Source organism: Biomphalaria glabrata, chromosome 10 (genome assembly GCF_947242115.1).
Source record: "Biomphalaria glabrata chromosome 10, xgBioGlab47.1, whole genome shotgun sequence".
NCBI classification, from domain to species: Eukaryota; Metazoa; Mollusca; class Gastropoda; family Planorbidae; genus Biomphalaria; species Biomphalaria glabrata.
The window spans coordinates 10,338,240-10,355,770 of record NC_074720.1 but is presented as its reverse complement, the minus strand read 5'-3'; the positions used below and the strand labels follow the sequence as shown (position 1 = coordinate 10,355,770).

Genomic DNA, 17,531 nt, shown 5'->3' with positions numbered 1-17,531 from the left:
TAGGAAATTTAAATAGAAGATTCTAGAAAAATAAATGACTTAAAAAATGGTGACAATTTGCTACTTTTTTAAAAATAAATTGTAGAGACCAATGGTCAGGCTTTCCAAAGGTCAAGTGGTGAGAACAGAATGGAATGGAAAATGGTAATTTTTTATTTGTTTAAATTTAAAAACTTGTGTTTATGATAAGACTTGATGAAAGCATCTAAAAAGTGTAATCTTAACAGGAACTAGAATGCCAATAACTTTTCTATAGGTGGACTGCCAAAGTTCAAGAGACGGATGCCAGTTTGGTAAAGATGTACTTTCAGGCCGACAAACGTACTGAGTGGATCTACAGAGGCTCTACCCGGCTGGAACCATTGTTCAAAGCTCTGGTATGTTTCTTTTTTCAAAAGAATGAACTTATGGCATAGCAAAGATTGTTTAAAATTTATTAGGATCTCTTCATCCCAAGTCCAGTCTGAAGGCTCCACAGTGGCAGCATCCATTACTACGATTTGGTTGTGCCATATATGGGGCCCATGTTCCTGAACCCCACTAGCTTCATGCTCCTAATCTGTAACGCCACAATATTGTACAAGAATGCCACCTGGCCACTTGTCTCTGATGACTTGTGGAACAGTGTGGTGGACTTGTTGGACTGGGTTGTCAGTAGATTTTAAAAAAAGCTCGACCAGGGTAATCCGACACAAGTTGTGTTTGATAATTGTCAATAGCCTATCTAGTTTCCACTACTTAACGTTTCCACCAAGGTGCCACATTAAGGATACACGAGCTGGAATATTTGTTTAGATGTTGATGGCATTTTTCATTTAACAGACTGATGTTAAATATTTGTTCATCAGTGTTTCTGCCTGTTCTGAAGCCTGCCTGTTCTTCCTAAAGGAGCTTAGTTACTGTCTTTCAATCCTTACCTATCCCACTCTTTCTTTTTTTCTCTCCAGGCTCAAGTATTTATTTCTCAATCTTTTAAAATGTTGAATTCATTCATCATTAAATTAGTCCTTTTAAAAAAAAGGATAAACAATTGCTGCAAATTCTAACCATTGTCAATCTAAAACTTTTGTTTTAAAAAATAAAAACAGCATGCATGATAAGTCAACTGCTATGCATCCATAGGCCAATGCAGACGCCATCAAAGCTGCTGGAAGTTCCAGGGGCCGTAGACACAACCTGAACATGAGGCCATCTGACACTCATACCAAGCCCTCTGTAGAGTACACAAGAGGTGTCGTGGATGATGATAGCAACTCCTCTCCAGCCTCCTCACAGAAAGATAAAGGTATTTTGAGCTCATTAGATTTGTTACATTTATTTTGTGTAGGATTATGTAAAGACCCTTAGGCAGCTTAAAGCACTCTATACTTCACCCTGGAAGAACCTGTTATGCAGCTGATACCAAATTGTATCAGCACTTGACATTCCTTTGGACCCATGAACTGTTTCGATAGAGACCATAGCTAATGCACAGGCTTTCATCCCAGTCGAGTCGATCCGTAGTCACTTTGTTATTGAAAGAGACCATAATTGTAATAGTGCTAGGCTTTTAAATGTTATCTACTTTAAACAGTCCTAAATTTATATAAACAAATTTAGGACCTAAATTTAGCAAGGTACTTTGAAAATGGATCTGTTAATTCTTATTTCTTATTTTTAAGTAATTATTTTCTACTGGGTTGAATGCTTTCACCGATGTTAATCTTGAGATAATAATGTTCGTTGTTTTTTAAAGGCAATCAAGTCTAAATTTATTTTATGATCAAGAAATCCTGAGAACTTTTTGTTTCTGTTGAATCAAATGTATTATATAATGTGTTCATATGTATATATATTTATTTATTTATTTATTATACTGTGGGTATCATCTCTTATTTATGTTTTCTCTATACAGCTAAAGCTACTGCTCCTGTGAGTCGAACAGCTGAGAGCTCAAAGAAGAAATCTAATGTGGCTAAGAAAAGTACTGGTGGCATTGTGCCCACTGTTGGTACTTCATCCCCTAGCCCTGAACTATCAGACACTTCTAAATCTATCCAATGGGAAGCACCATGGACAAAGTACCAAAGAAAAGCTCCTGCAACACAGAGATCCCAAAGTGTAGACTCCACATCTCAAGACTCGGACAAAGTCTCTACAACTAGAGGTTCTCTTTTCATTGGTTTTGAAACCTTGCTTTCATGCAATAGTTCAAATAATGTGTTACAAAATGTTTGATCCTTTGCAACTATCTTTAGAAATCTTCATTTTTTAATTTTTTTTTGTTGCTTATTTTCTCTAGTATCAAGTAATTTTATTTCTCATAAAATCAAATAATTTTATTACTGTACCCTATATTATTGCATATTGGTCTGGAGTTAGGTGCTTGGAAGATGAATCAAGCATCTCAAGTCAGAATCCTAGAAGAGGCTTGGATCTAGTTTTAGTTGTAGGATGTCTCTAAATTTAAGCAGCTGTTACAGTTTCTTTGCTTTACTTTTGGAAGAAAGTAAAGACAGCATGGCTAACCCCCTTTAAATTGATGGTCATACAAATGATTAACTATATTTTTTTTACTTGCCTAATGTACCATTTGGTCTCTATTGGAACTTAATTGTTTTATAATTATTGTTTTATCTTTCTTTTTTTACTTATAATTAAAGGTCATGCTGACAAAGTCCAGTCCTGGTTTAAGATTAAGTACAAAATAATAGTGTCTGTTTTGACCACAGGTCACTTGTGGTCTAATCCTCTAGACTTGAAATAAAACTTGAAGTGTTCAGATTTTGTAATACTACTTGACATTTTCAGCCTAACTTTATTTTTTTTTTATGTTTTTATTTAAGTGTTTATATCTAGTTTTGACAATGTTTCTTAGAAAAAACCAAGCCTAGCAGTGGGAACTCTCAAAAGTTCAAGGACATTGCCACTGTCTTGGCTGAACGGCTGGCAGCTTCATCGACTCCACAAGTGGAATATGACGAGGAACAGGCCACAGGGAAGAGAGTGGAGAAGTCTTTTGAGATCAACGACCAGACTCACGTCACTTTCAGTAAGTGTCTTTTTCTTGAATAGTTCAAGCTTTCCCAATGGTCTATACAAGTGGCACAATATTCTTTGTCTGCTTTGTAGAACTATTGTAGGATGACATTTAAAAAAATATATGAAACAAAAACTCCTAATTTGTTTGTTGTAATTACCAAAGTGTCTCTTTCTGGATTGATTCATCAGTTAGAAAAACCTTGATAAAGAAACTATTTTTTTTTTCTAAGTGCAGAAGTGCACAATATGAATGTCAAAATAAAACAACAACATTGGTTGTGGATTGCCAGGAGCAGACAGAGGAATAGACATGTTGCAATGTGGAGAAAATGACTCTCTTTTTAAAGATGTTCAGTTTAATCATTGAATTGGAGATCTAAACAAATATGAGTATGTAGACCTCATTTTACAGAAGCCCTTGTCATCAAATCTCTGTTACTAATGTAATCTATGTCATTGTAACTTCACTGTAGTTCACACAGAAAACTTCACTTCCGCTTAGGTGTTTCAGACTCTCCTCTAGATAGTCCCGGGTTCAAACCCTGCTTGCCACCATCCCATGATGCCCGGGAGGAGGTTTGGGCCAGGTTGTAAGCATTTTCAATTCTGAAGGAATATGTCAAACAAACAATGTCAATATGTTTCATTGTCAAAATATAAAACAGACATAATTGTGGACAAAACAATATCTAGCTTATTCTGGTAGTAAACACAAGTTGTGTTGCTCAACTTACTGTAAGAATCAAAACTTGATACATTGAAATCTCTTTTAGCTTACAATATTCTTTATACTGTTAATTCATATTGACTTAATGCAGTGTTTCCAAACTTTTTTCCTCAATGGAACACTTCGCTTATTCAGAATAGTTGGAAAAAGTTTTGGTCATTTTTTTAGAGAGGTTAATTCACATTGTGGCCTACAAGTTAATTATTCCAGTAGTTTATGGAACACCTATTCAGGCCTCACTGAACATTAGGGTTCGATGGAACACAGCATGGGAAACACTGACTTTATGAATTAAGCAATATTCATTCTCTTGACTTGATTCAAAGTGACCTAATAATATTGACCCTATATTTTGACTTGTATGAAACAGTTGACCCCTTAACCATGTCAGTATGTTCTTCATTCTCATGATGTAAAACATTTTAAAGTTATTACAAGTACACCAATATCAAATGTATTTCTCTCAAAAAAATGTTGTGGATTGAAGTAATTACAGAACTGCTGGTCATTCCATCTTTTTCCCTCCTTTGATTCCCCTGGCTTTCATGTCATGTAAGATATGTTTGAAAAAATGTTTTACATGTTTCGGATGTTCCTTCAGAGTTGAAGATAGTTTACTTCCTAGTCCTATGTCTTGTCCTCTACTTACATGAGGTCTTGTCCTCTACTTACATGAGGTCTTGTCCTCTACTTACATGAGGTCTTGTCCTCTACTTACATGAGGTCTTGTCCTCTACTTACATGAGGTCTTGTCCTCTACTTACATGAGGTTTTGTCCTCTACTTACATAAGGTTTTGTCCTCTACTTACATGAGGTCTTGTCCTCTACTTACATGAGGTCTTGTCCTCTACTTACATGAGGTCTTGTCCTCTACTTACATGAGGTCTTGTCCTCTACTTACATGAGGTTTTGTCCTCTACTTACATGAGGTCTTGTCCTCTACTTACATGAGGTCTTGTCCTCTACTTACACGAGGTCTTGTCCTCTACTTACATGAGGTCTTTCCTCTACCTACACGAGGTCTTGTCCTCTACTTACATGAGGTCTTGTCCTCTACATACATGAGGTCTGTTTGCCATATATAAACTTTGACTTTCTTCTTTATTTTCAGAAGCACATAAATGTGGTCCAAGCTGTGTGGATGAAAGAGTTGGGCTGGAAAAGTTCAAAGGTCACAGTTCCCTACAAATCCCAATAATGTTAGGCTGGGAAAGGTAGGAAACATTCTCATCTTCACTTTACACTAGGAACATGACAGCCAATAGATTTCATTTTAAATAATTAGTACATTAAAGTATTTGAATACTTCCAAATGGATTTTTCAAAATATATCTATCAATCTCTTAGCACTTGTGGCAGACAAAATGCATGCATTTGAAAATAGGAAATGTAATTGTGCATGTTTTGTCTTCAGCATTTCTTTCATTAAGTAAATGCACTTCATTACTGCGCTATTAATTAATTTGTATTTTTAGTGTTTTACTTGAAGCCAATGAACAAAATTAAAAATAATTTTTTTTAAAGAAAATCGTGCTTGAACATAAAATAATTTATATAAATTTGGATGGTAAACATCTAACATAAAGGCACAGATCATTTTTATTAGAAGTAAAATCTGATTTTGTCAATGTTTAACATTTTCTTATAATTAAAGGACTGATTTATTAATTTTGGATTTAATTTTGATATAGGCAAGTGTGCAAGGCTCGACCTAGCACCAAGCGTTTTATTGTGTATCGGGCACCTTGTGGGCTGAGGTTGCGTACCATTGAGGAAGTGGACAAGTATTTGTACACAACAGACTCCCAGCTATCCATAGATCTGTTCTGTTTTGACCAAGAGCTGCACGTCAATACAGAGTTTGTGGCCGTCAAGGTGGGGGCTCGTTATAGCAATTGACTTCTTGACAGGACAATTGAAAACTTTTTTTTTTACATCAATTGTTAGCTCTAAAGAAAGATTGTAATATATTTAAAAAAAAATTATGTTTGATAATTTATAAAATGATAAAAAAAAGTATTCATAAGAAATGACAATGATATAATGTGACACCAAATGTTTTGGTTGATCTCTGTTGTAAATTGGTTTATCAACAAAATGCGATACTGATATGAGGTCCATTTCTATGGGCAGACACTTCTCTTCTCCTAAGATAGATTTAGGAATGTTCTTTCTTGCTTTACCAGCAGCAAGCTAAAGTTCTGACCTTTGAACTCATCTCTTTTGCCTTCTGCTTCTCTAGCAGAGAATGTATGAACTATAATTGTTATTCTAGCAGTTTATTGGAATCTGCCATAACAAGCTCTATGTTTATTCGTTAGAGTGTTTTGGTTTTAAAAGAGTACAAAACATTGTTTTGTGTGTTAATGTTTACTTTATTATATAACAGCAGCTGAAAAAAAACAAAAAACTTTTCTCTTTGTGAGTCAAACATAGAAAATCTTTTTTAGATAGATTATAGTGTTTTGTCCAATCTAGCTGATTCAAATTAGTAGGTTATATCTTTTCTTTTTTTTTTTTCTAAGTTGGTTTCTGCTTGCTCGCACACCATGTTTTTTTTTGAGGATTCTAATCCAATTCTTACATTGCTTTTTTTCTTGTGCGTATTAGTACATGGTCTGGTTTATCTCTACTTCTTTTCCCTACAGGATCAGTTGTCTTCTTCAAATTTGAACAAATATTTTATTTTCAAGCAAATATATAATTATAATACTTGAATAATCAATATTAAAATATTAATGAACTACATTGAAACTTGGTGTTATTTTTACAAAACAATTAATATTTTTATAATGTTATGTTATATAAATTATAATATTGATTCCCTTAGACTTACTGTGACATCAAAGATTTGTCCTACGGAAGAGAAAACTATCCTGTTTCCTGTGTTAATGGTGTTGACCGTCACTACCCTGACTATGTCGAGTACTCTGACCATCGCATTCCATCCAAGGGTGTCACTTTGAACCTGGACCCAGAATTCCTGACTTGTTGTGACTGTACAGATAACTGCAGGGTATGTATTTGTTAGTGAACTGTATGTACAAGTTCTAATATGTCTGTACACCAATACAATAGAAGTTCCCTGTTTTATTATTTTTAATTATTTCATATTTCCTTTATTTTTCAAGAATAAGCACAATTTGTGATTACTTATGCGAGATGTTTAGGACCATACTTAATAGCGTGTCCTCCACAATATTTTTGTTATGGCCTCCTACTATCGGGAAGCATACTTTCAATCATCTAATGGAAATGAGATGAGTGCCTGGGCATTAGCTACGGTTGGAGCAATGTTGCTTAAACAGCAGTTCACCCCCCCCCCCCCACCACACAGCTGACCTATCCAAAGTTTGGCATCACAGGCTCTGCCAGGGTGTAGCACTGTGTGTTGCAAGCTGCTTAGGGTCGCTGGCTCCTGATTTTTCCTCAGGGTTGACTAACAAAGCTTTTCCTTGTTTGGGTATAGCTGCAAGGCAGCAGAGGTTGGATTCAGAGTCTTCCTTCTCCTGCCTGAAGCCCACTATTTAGTTTTATAAGTATTTATGAAGTATGGATTCAGAAAAGTCAATATTATAAAATTAAAAAAAAAAAAAGCTAAAAAGCATAGCTTTGAAAGCAACTTTTGTCAATGAATATAATTTAAATTATAGTATTAATTTATTTTTTTAAATCTAATTATTTATTAATTAATTGTTATTATTATGTTATATATGTTATAATACAATTTGTATTATGCAAATAACAAACAGGATCGCAGTAAATGTGCCTGCCAACAGATGACCATTGAGAACACTTCATGGATAGGGGAAAAAGATGAAAATGCTGGCTATCATTACAGAAGGCTGCCAGAACCTTTGTTTACTGGGTAAGTTGTCAAAGTGAAGATAAAGTGGGATAATACATCTTAAATTTCTATAGAGATAGATTAAAATCAGCACAGTTGATTGTTAGCTAATGCCTATTGAAAAATGTTGAATAGGATTTCATATAAATTTTTAACTCTTGATTTTTATAGTAAGATTTCTTTTGATAAATATTTAGATATTAATTTGTTGAAAAGAAATGCTTGTTAGAATGTAAAAATGTATTAAGCAACAATAACATGTCATTTGATTTTAATTATAATAATCTTTATTATCCTTTAGGAAATTTTTTTTTATAATGTTTATAAGCTACTGCCTAAACCCATTCTTAATATAAATTTGCTCAGCTTTTACCTTCTTCTCTATATTAGTTTTCTCTTTCCCAATGAAAGGTAATTTAAGAAGATATACATTACTCAGTATCCTTTTTTCCTGACTTTATAATTATTTTTTATCTCATATATTACTTACTTACTTAGACTTAGATCCTCCAGCATTGTTCGGCGCTGAAGCCGGCAAGCTGTCTCCACAAATCCGATATATATCTGATATATAATACATATATAAATGCATGAAGCTATTTTATTTTACATGGACAATTAAATTTTGTAGCAAAAATGTTTAGCGTTGACTTACCACTACCTTGTTTTTAGTCACAAACTTAAAATAATACTAGTAAATAGTCAAGATAATCAAGAACTTTCCTAATTACATCTTCTTATTTTAAAACACAAAAAAATGGATTAAGATAAGACAAGATTACCTAATTGGCTAGGACCAATAGAAATTTGGTTAGACTACAATTGCCCGCCTTAGCATTCCTACTATAACATTACCAGGACAGATGCAAACAACACACACACACACATGCACAACTAGTACTTCATGAATTAGGTTCCTATGTACTTCTGGGTGGCGACAAAGACCTTGAATCACCCTGACTGACAATGGTAACGAATGTTTTACATTTCTTCTTGGGTAAAAATCATATTTTCACAGAACTGGATATAAGAATTAGCAGTTATAAGTTGATTCAAGTGTCTGGGCAATTGTTTACAAACATGTCTCAATCTGCTTGAGACAACTTTGTATATTTAATACAGCATTGTCAGACCAGACCTTGACTAGATGGACTGAAGCTCTGTTTTTTTTTTTTTAGAACCTATTTGTATGTGGGAGTCAGATGGATTATTGTGAGGTCTGACTCTCTGAGTGGAGTTAATGTTAGAGATGTGTAGGCCCATTTTTATGCTGTTCTAACGCATGTCTAGAGATCTTGCCTTGTAGGACAATGAACATTGACTATTTATTCACAAGTGTTTAGTCAATGACAGATGACTGAAGTCTCCCATAACTAGTCAGCTGTTATAGATTTTTTTCCTGTTTTTTAAAGTTTGATTTCCTTCATTCTTTCACTTTGCAGCATTGTTGAGTGTAACTCTAGATGTAAGTGCGACTCAAGGTGTGCCAACAAAGTTGCTCAGAATGGCCTGAAAATGAGGCTGCAGGTCTTCAAGACAGAGAAGAAGTACATTTTGTTTTTTACCAACAAACTATTAATTAGCATAAGCACATTTTTAACTCTTTCTCTGCGTAATTATTTACCACATTCTGGTGAAATCAATGCTGGTATCGTCAGTTAGGAGAGAAAGAGTTAATAAGTAAACTTTTTGATGTTTTCTGCCTAAAAAAAAAACCCTGATTAACATTGTTTACTTTTCATGATATTGGGCTAAATATAGGCTCATTTTTGGATGTGTTCACTTGTCTACTAATCTTCTAAATGACTGAGTCATTACAATACTCCTAAACAACAATTGTTGCTTTCTTGTTTTTGCTGTCCTATTTAGGGGCTCAGTCTTCTGTCTGTTAAATCTCTCCTCAATTATTTTCCACATTCTGACAAAATTATTCATTTTGACCAATTGTAGTGAACTATCATGTTACGGTTAAAGTTAAACTTATATATATACTAGACATATGTTACCCGCGACCCGCGGGTCTTTATTATCGCATTACTTTCGATATAGTCACTGAGAGTGTTTTGTAAACAATTAAACGAAATAATAATGTAATAAGTAAAGCGAATGTGTCAGTGTAAAAATAGTGTGAATGAAGCTATCAAATCAAAATAGCTAATAGGCTTAAATCCATTTTTTTTTCAAATTAAAACATTTGCTTGTAGGCCTACATATATTTGATTAAAATTTGAGATGAATAGACTAAATTTTGTATGTTCATGTGTATAAAGTATAAAGTAGATCTTGAGGTAGACATATATCTAAATCTACAAAATTGGCTTTCATAGAGTTCATTCTGTGCTGCGCATGCGTGAACTTTTTTTCATGAATGAATATAGGCCTATCTCAACACGGCTACGCAGCTTTAGCGAACAGCGAACGAATGTATTAAAAATGCTTTAGAAAAAAAAATTTGAATGTTAATTTGATTAAAATATGAAATGAATGGACAATAATTAGTATGTTTATGTGTTAAAGCATAAAACTATCTTTGCGAAAAGAAGTTTTATCATCTTAGAGTTCAATAAGAGTTTTAGACCCAGGCCTAGGAATAGACTCAGTAGAGAGATGTGTTAATGTGTAACCATTTGGTAATGTCTAATGAAAGAATGTTCGCCAGGAAATCTGTAGTCACAGATATCAGGAACTAATTTATGTAAAAAATGCTTTTGAATAATCTAGTGGATTGGATTTAGATGTATGTTAAACGTAGCTAATGATCCTTTCACGTTTTTTCTCTTTCGCTACGAAAATAAAATTAGTTTTGCGAAAATGGGTTTACCCGAAGCCGATACATTCATATCTATTAAAAACGAAAAGAGCGATAGCTTTGTTCAATGAATGGGATTATAAAGTGAACAATTAAACGAAATATTTTTTAGTACGCGATTCATGAATGAATATAGATCTAGGCCTATCTCAACTCGGCTTCGCAGCTTTCGTAAACGAATGTAGCTTTAGAAAACCAAATTTGAATGTTTATTTGATCAAAATATGAAATGAATGGACTTTAATTAATATGTTAAGTGTTAAAGTATAAAACTATCTGTGCGAAGAGAAGTTTTATCATCTTAGAGTTGAATTAGAGTTTTAGATCTAGGGATGGGATTATAAAGTAAACAATTAAACGAATTAATATTTAGTACGCGATTCATTACGGTATTGTCTAATGAAAGAATGTTCGTCAGGAAATCTGTAGTCACAGATATAAGGAACTAATTTATGTAAAAAATGCTTTTGAAACACAAAATTGAAGGTTAATTTTATTATATAATGAAATCAATGGATCTTCTTTTGTATTTTCATGTGTCAAAGTAAAAAACTATCTGCGCAAAGTGTATTTCTTAAAATTAGATCTAGGTCTAAATCCTTTCTATCTTTTCTAATGTCAACATTGTAGACATGGCCTAGATCCATAAAATACTATAGCTGTAATAGAATCGGACAACTATATTTTTTTTTAGGGTCTTAAGTTTGTTTTAGGGCTACAATACATACACTACGGTCTAAGTTGGTACCCAAGGAACATTCCTGCCTAGTTTTATCAAGATTGGTCAAGCGGTTTTGATGTCTATAAGTAACATACATCCATACATACATACATACATACATACATACATACATACATACATACACCACACATTCTACTTTATAATATAGATATATCAGTTTTTAATTTCAAGAAAAAAAAATTTCAATAAAAAAAAAATGAAAGCTCACAAATTGGTGTCCAATCAGCTAAATCTAGACTACATTGAATAAAATTTTCAACTATCAGTAAAAAAAAATAATTTAATAACACATTTAAGAACACATAAAATGGAGGTCTGGCACTACCATCAGAAAAAGCATGCTGAAAAATGAGAGTGTATAAGCTACTTTCATAAAACACACCATTGTCGGTATAGTCATGTGAGTAAAAAAAAAATTTTAAAATTTTAAACAATTAAAGAAAGGGAAGAAAGATAATAAAACAAATGAGTTTTAAAGCATTGATGTTAGGAGCATTGATCCAACAGGATTGACTGTTTCAAACTAAGGATGGGAGTGTCAATGTGTTAATGGCAGCTTCACATTTCATTTATTGTATCCTGTTACTGTCTATTGTTGTGTATCTTGACATACCTGTGAAACATTTATAACCTTTAAAATTTGCATATATTCCAAATGATAAAGAGATCTGCTAAGTGATTAACTGACTCTGAGCATGCTACATAGGTCATTGAAAATAGTGTATTATGTGTTGCCTGACAGCTTTCTGAAACTCATTTCTAATGCTTGCATTTAAATTTCCAATTCAGTTGTTCATGTCCTTGCTTCACAGGACACATACAAGTATTTGACTATGACCTTTGATCACATTATCTTGAATTTCTATGACTTCTATAAATGAGGAAAAGGAATTAGATGCCAGCATATAAATTGTAGTTTAAATCTACTAGTTTTTACCTAAAGCCTGTTTTGATCCCAATTTTTTTACTTTTTACAATACAAACTCTTAGCTTATTAGGTCATGCCATAGATTAGAACTTCATACATTCAAATTTTATTTTTATTGTTACCTTTTTTTTAGCTGTACATTCTAATCAATTTGTATTGGTTACGGACGTTTTAAAAATATTTTTTTCAAATTTACTATACTAGATTATTTTTAACAAGTTTGTAAAGATGTTTGAATGTCTTTAATTTGTTTGCAGGGGCTGGGGACTACGCTGTTTAGATGACATAGCCAAAGGAAGTTTTATATGTATATATGCTGGACAGCTTCTGACAGACAAGGGGGCTAATGAAGTAAGGTTTGATTAGTCGGCTAAACACTTTTTAATTGTTATCATTGCCTTGTGTTTAGCATACCAACAGATTACATTTTGCAGTGATCTGGACCCCCCAGAATAGTGTGCAATTAGTCCCTAAAGAAACAAGCACATTATCATTTATCGTGTGCTCAATATTTTTTTTCCTTTAAATATTTATATTCTGGGTTGCCTGAATCAGCCAAAGAAAACCACTGGTTAAGTTTAAGTCTCTAAGTAACATGTAAAACTAGATAACATGTTGGGCATCATTATCTTTTTTTGAAGGAAAATCTGTAATTTATGAGATTATTATGCAATACTTTCTTTAATCAAACAAAAAACTGTAACAATGATCAACCTTCTTTGCTTTCCCCTTAAAGATAGAGGCTTTCATTAGAACTTAGGGATGTCCAAAAATGTATTTGTATTGTTAGTTTTAAAGAAAGCTTTAAACTTGATTTCACTGTCACTGCATTTGTTTATATTAACTTCTAAAATGCAAGTAATGTGAAATCAAATAAAAAATTTAAAATAAAACAAAATTGACCTCTTATGAGGGTCAAGCCTAAAACATTCCTGTTGTTAGCTTGATGCTCTAACAGCTTAGCTAACCAGTTCTAATTCAAAAGGTCAAACAAAAATATAAAGAACTAGATTTATAATTTTCTATGATTCAGATGACACATTCTAATATGTATCTCATGTAAACTTATTCAATCAACTTTTCACTAGGATGGCAAACAATTTGGGGATGAATACCTGGCTGAACTTGATTTCATTGAGGTGGTAGAGAGACAGAAAGAGGGTTATGAAAGTGACGCGGATCTCGACTTCTCTGATGATGATAAAGATGATAACTACAAAGCTGAGGATGACAGGTTTAGAATGTTTCTAATTACTATTTGGTGATCTTTTTTGTTGACCACTGTGCATTTATCTTTTATATCATTTATCATTTCTAAATCATCAAAGCTAATACTGGACTTGCTTTCAAACTGGACTTGCTTTCAAACAGTCATTTTGAAAATGTTCTTTGAGAAACTTGATCTTATAAATTTACTTATGTGTGTGTGTTTAGTTTGGCAAGTGCAAAAATTGCTATATAATTATAAGGTTATGTAGTCATCATTTGGTTTATACATCAGAATTTAAAATATCATATTATACAGGGAAATTTGTATTCATATTTTTTTTTATGTACTCCTCCAGTGGATTTGATCTAACCAACTCTGTATAGTTTGTCCCAACTCATCCCAATACCCTGAGCAACTTAGCAGTATTTCTGTATCCCCCACTGTCACCTTCTCTAGGGGATTCAAATTCAGTTTTTGCTTGTTTATGCATGGCATTTGAGGATTAATATCCTGATCTTCTGTTCTCTCCCTTGAGTTAAGTGTGGAGTTCTTTTCTGGCTACATAAACTTCTAAATAATTCTAATTTGTTCTGTCTGCAAAATAAACATACTCCCCCAACTCTATACCATACCGGAAATGGCAGCCAATCTAGACCAGACCTTACTCTAATCACAGCTAATCTAGAATCACATACTCAGTTTCAAGTCCTAGATGACATTGGAAGTGACCATAGACCCATACTAGTCACAATTGCCCTCTCAGAGGCCAGTGGTGTAACCCCAAAAGCCCCGCGTAGATGGAGTTACACCAAGGCGAACTGGCCAGCCTACGAGGCAGCAGTCAACACTGCCCTTATGAATATTGCAGTGGAGGATAGGGACGTTGACATCATATACGGCGAAATAACAGCAGCAATGTTGGGTGCGGCCAAGAGGTTTGTCCTGCGGACTTATCCTGGCGTAAGGCAGAAACAAGTGTGGTCTCAGGAATTGAATAAGCTGGTCCTGAGACGAAAGCGAGCCTGGAGGCTTGCTGAGCGGAAGGGTACCCCTGAAATCCGGTGGGAGTACAATCGGCTCTGCAGAGCCACGAGTGAACTGGCCCGACGCGTCCGGTCGGACCATTTGAACGCTGCCTGCGCCGGGATGGATCTTCGGGATACCTCGAAAGCCTGGCGTCTTCTGAGAAACCTAGAGGCCAAAGACACAGCGCGAACGGCTGCCCCTCTATTGTCACCCGGAGGGCCGGTCTCGACGGTAACCAAAATGGCCTGCTTGTTGAATCGACATTTTGCTAAAATCAGCAAGCCCGAAAAGAAGTCTGCCATGTCCAAAGCCCTCAACAAAGAACGTAAGAGGCTCGAGAGGGAGCCAGATGAGCCGGAAAGCCAAGCAACGTGCAACGCGCTCTTCTGTTGTGCTGAGCTGGACAGAGCGATAGCTAAGTGCAAAAATCGAAAAGCTCCGGGGCCAGACAAGGTTACCCCCGAGATGGTAAAACACCTTGGGGGCATTGCGAGAGATAAACTCCTGGAGTTTATGAATCGAACCTGGGCAGAGTCCAGACTGCCCGGGGCCTGGAAGAGTGCTGTCATTGTACCAGTCCTTAAGAAGGGAAAAGACGCGACTAACGTGGAGTCCTACAGACCCATTTCACTAACCTCAACCCTTGGCAAAGTTGCTGAGCGAATGGTTAACGAGCGGCTAGTTTGGTGCTTTGAGAGTGCCGGTATCCTGGCGCCAGAACAGGCCGGCTTTAGGGCAGGCTTGAGCCAGATCGACCAGGTCACGACATTCGCACAGGAGGTGGCCGACGGGTTCCAGAGGTCCGAGAGCACATACGCGGTGTTCATAGACCTAAAACAGGCCTACGATCGTGTGTGGAAGCAAGGCCTCTATCTTAAGCTAAGAGCTATGGGTGTGCGGGGCAAGATATACAATTGGATACAATCCTTTCTGTCAGGGAGGAGCACACGTACAAAATACCAGCACTCCCTTAGCAAGCCAAAACAACAACTTAATGGCCTGCCTCAGGGCTCTGCCCTGTCCTGTACACTTTTCATAGCCTTTCTTAATGATTTGCCCAGCTCACTACGGTCCAAAAAACTGCTATATGCTGACGATATTGTCCTCTGGTCAACCGGGAAGAAAGCCGACCAAATTCAGGCGGCACTTCAAGCAGACCTCCATACCATCTCCTCGTATTGCGACAAATGGCAGATTCAGATAAACGTTGCCAAAACGACCTGGTCCCTGTTCAGCCTAGGAATCGACATCCTTAAGGCTCCATTCCAGCTTCAACTCGGTGGGCTGCGACTCCAGCGTGAAAATACGCCAAAATATCTAGGGGTGACCCTGGATAGAAAACTGTCAATGCTCCAGCACGTCCAGGAAGTTGAACGAAAAGCCTCGGAGAAGTTAGCGTTACTAAGAAAGCTGGCCAGCACAAAGTGGGGTGCCAAAGCTGACATGCTACGCACATTGTATCTAGGGGCAGTCAGATCACAAATTGAATACAGCTATACAGCTCAAGTATATGCTAGTAAAACTGCTCTCGAATCACTCGACCGGGTACAAGCACAGGCTCTACGGTTCATTTGTGGCACCTTTAGGACAAGCCCAACAAACGCTGCTGAAATCTTTACAAACGTGGCACCCTTACATCTTAGGAGGGAGAGGGCAGTACTTACGGCCTACGAGCGCTATAAAAGGGGCGACTCTAGGCTACCCACCTCAATTTTAGTGCGACAGTGGAGAGAGAGGAACCGCATTAAAATGCGATCGTTCCTACATATAGCGGCCAATTTGTCAAATACAGCTGGACTCTCCACTGATAGAATCCCCATTAGGAGAATCAGTACGTGCCCTCCGAGGAGGAGATTGCCGGCCCCACAAATAAACCTGTCCCTGTTAGGGCAAGAGGGAGCCACCAAGAGGCACTTAACACCTGCCATTCTCCAAAATTTGGCATCCATAACCATAAAATCCTACCCATCAGATGCCATATTCTGCTATACCGATGGGTCGGTAATGAGGGACCCCGATAGATCGGGGTATGGGGCCCTTATTGTCTACCCCGACCGGACTGAACCAGATAGGCTCTCTGGTCCATGCGGCTACGCTGCATGCTCCATGGATGCCGAACTTACAGGGATAACTAGGGCTTTCGAGGCCATTAGGGCCCGAATGCTCCAACGCGAGACTAGCGCCACTACGGTGGTGTTGGTCACTGACTCTCGCTCCAGTCTCCTAGTTATGGGTGGCGGCGGGGGAGGGTCGCCCGTAATAGAAGAGGCAATCGGCGCCGCAGATAACATCCGCCGAGCTATTGGAGCTGTCGTTTATATGCAGTGGGCGCCTTCACATTGCGGCGTGAGGGGCAATGAAACGGCAGATGCCCTCGCAAGGGAGGGTGCAATGGCAGCCACATACCTCGAAGCACCAAGCACGTACTTACAAGCAACGGCACAAATCCGAGCACTCATTCATGAGAAGTGGTTAAAATCCTGGGAGGAATCCGACAGAGCACGTGGTGTCTGGCAGCGCATGCGTCACCCAGATCGCGACAATCCATGGTGGCGACTGAGGAGGTCAGAGCAGTCAATAGTTGCGCAGTGCAGGACGGAACATTGTCCTATTGGGGCATACTTTGCCCGGTTCCGCACTAACTTTGACTCCCGATGCCGTCACTGTGGAGAGAGCGTCGAAACAGTGTCGCATGTCTTGTACGAGTGTCCCCAGCTCCGCGAGCTAAGGGGGGACTTGCCTGTGCAGTCACTCGACTTGTATGGTAGCTATGAGGCACTACGCCGGACGGCTAAGTTTCTTGCCAGAGCACTACGGGAGGACTAGTCCTTCCTGCTCTGAATTTTCAATAGGAGTTCATCTCAGGCTACATAAACATCTAGATGTGACCCAAAAAAAATCTGATGTTTTATTAGTTTTTGAGACATTGCAAGTTACAGAGCCACTAAGGAGAACTGAACCTTTTTTTTTTTAAATGATGTTATTGATATTTAGATGGATTTATTTCTACTCTGTATGTAATCACATTTTCTGACGTATTCATATAATAATAATAATCTTTATTATCCTTGAGGAAACTTAATTGTACAATAAGAGACAACAAATTATATGATAGCACACAAAATATATGTTCATTCCACAAAAAGTTCTTATTTTAAAAAATCTTTTTCAGTGATTACACTGAGGACAGTCCACCTAGAAGCAGACGGTAAGGAAAAAA

General features: G+C 36.7%; 1 protein-coding gene across 7 annotated transcripts in view; it reads left to right on the top strand.

The window, feature by feature from the left end:
* The window catches only part of LOC106074579 (histone-lysine N-methyltransferase SETDB1-like), a 37,446-nt gene that overhangs the window by 15,811 nt on the left and 4,104 nt on the right, over positions 1-17,531 (top strand). For all 7 annotated transcript variants that reach the window (XM_056043588.1, XM_056043589.1, XM_056043585.1 and 4 more), the window contains 13 exons: positions 86-144; positions 257-377; positions 1,123-1,285; positions 1,895-2,146; positions 2,858-3,031; positions 4,861-4,963; positions 5,441-5,624; positions 6,580-6,765; positions 7,502-7,617; positions 9,039-9,143; positions 12,333-12,426; positions 13,164-13,309; positions 17,484-17,519. In XM_056043588.1, coding sequence (XP_055899563.1) covers positions 86-144; positions 257-377; positions 1,123-1,285; positions 1,895-2,146; positions 2,858-3,031; positions 4,861-4,963; positions 5,441-5,624; positions 6,580-6,765; positions 7,502-7,617; positions 9,039-9,143; positions 12,333-12,426; positions 13,164-13,309; positions 17,484-17,519 — 1,739 coding nt within the window. The remainder of the gene's footprint in view (positions 1-85; positions 145-256; positions 378-1,122; positions 1,286-1,894; positions 2,147-2,857; positions 3,032-4,860; positions 4,964-5,440; positions 5,625-6,579; positions 6,766-7,501; positions 7,618-9,038; positions 9,144-12,332; positions 12,427-13,163; positions 13,310-17,483; positions 17,520-17,531) is intronic.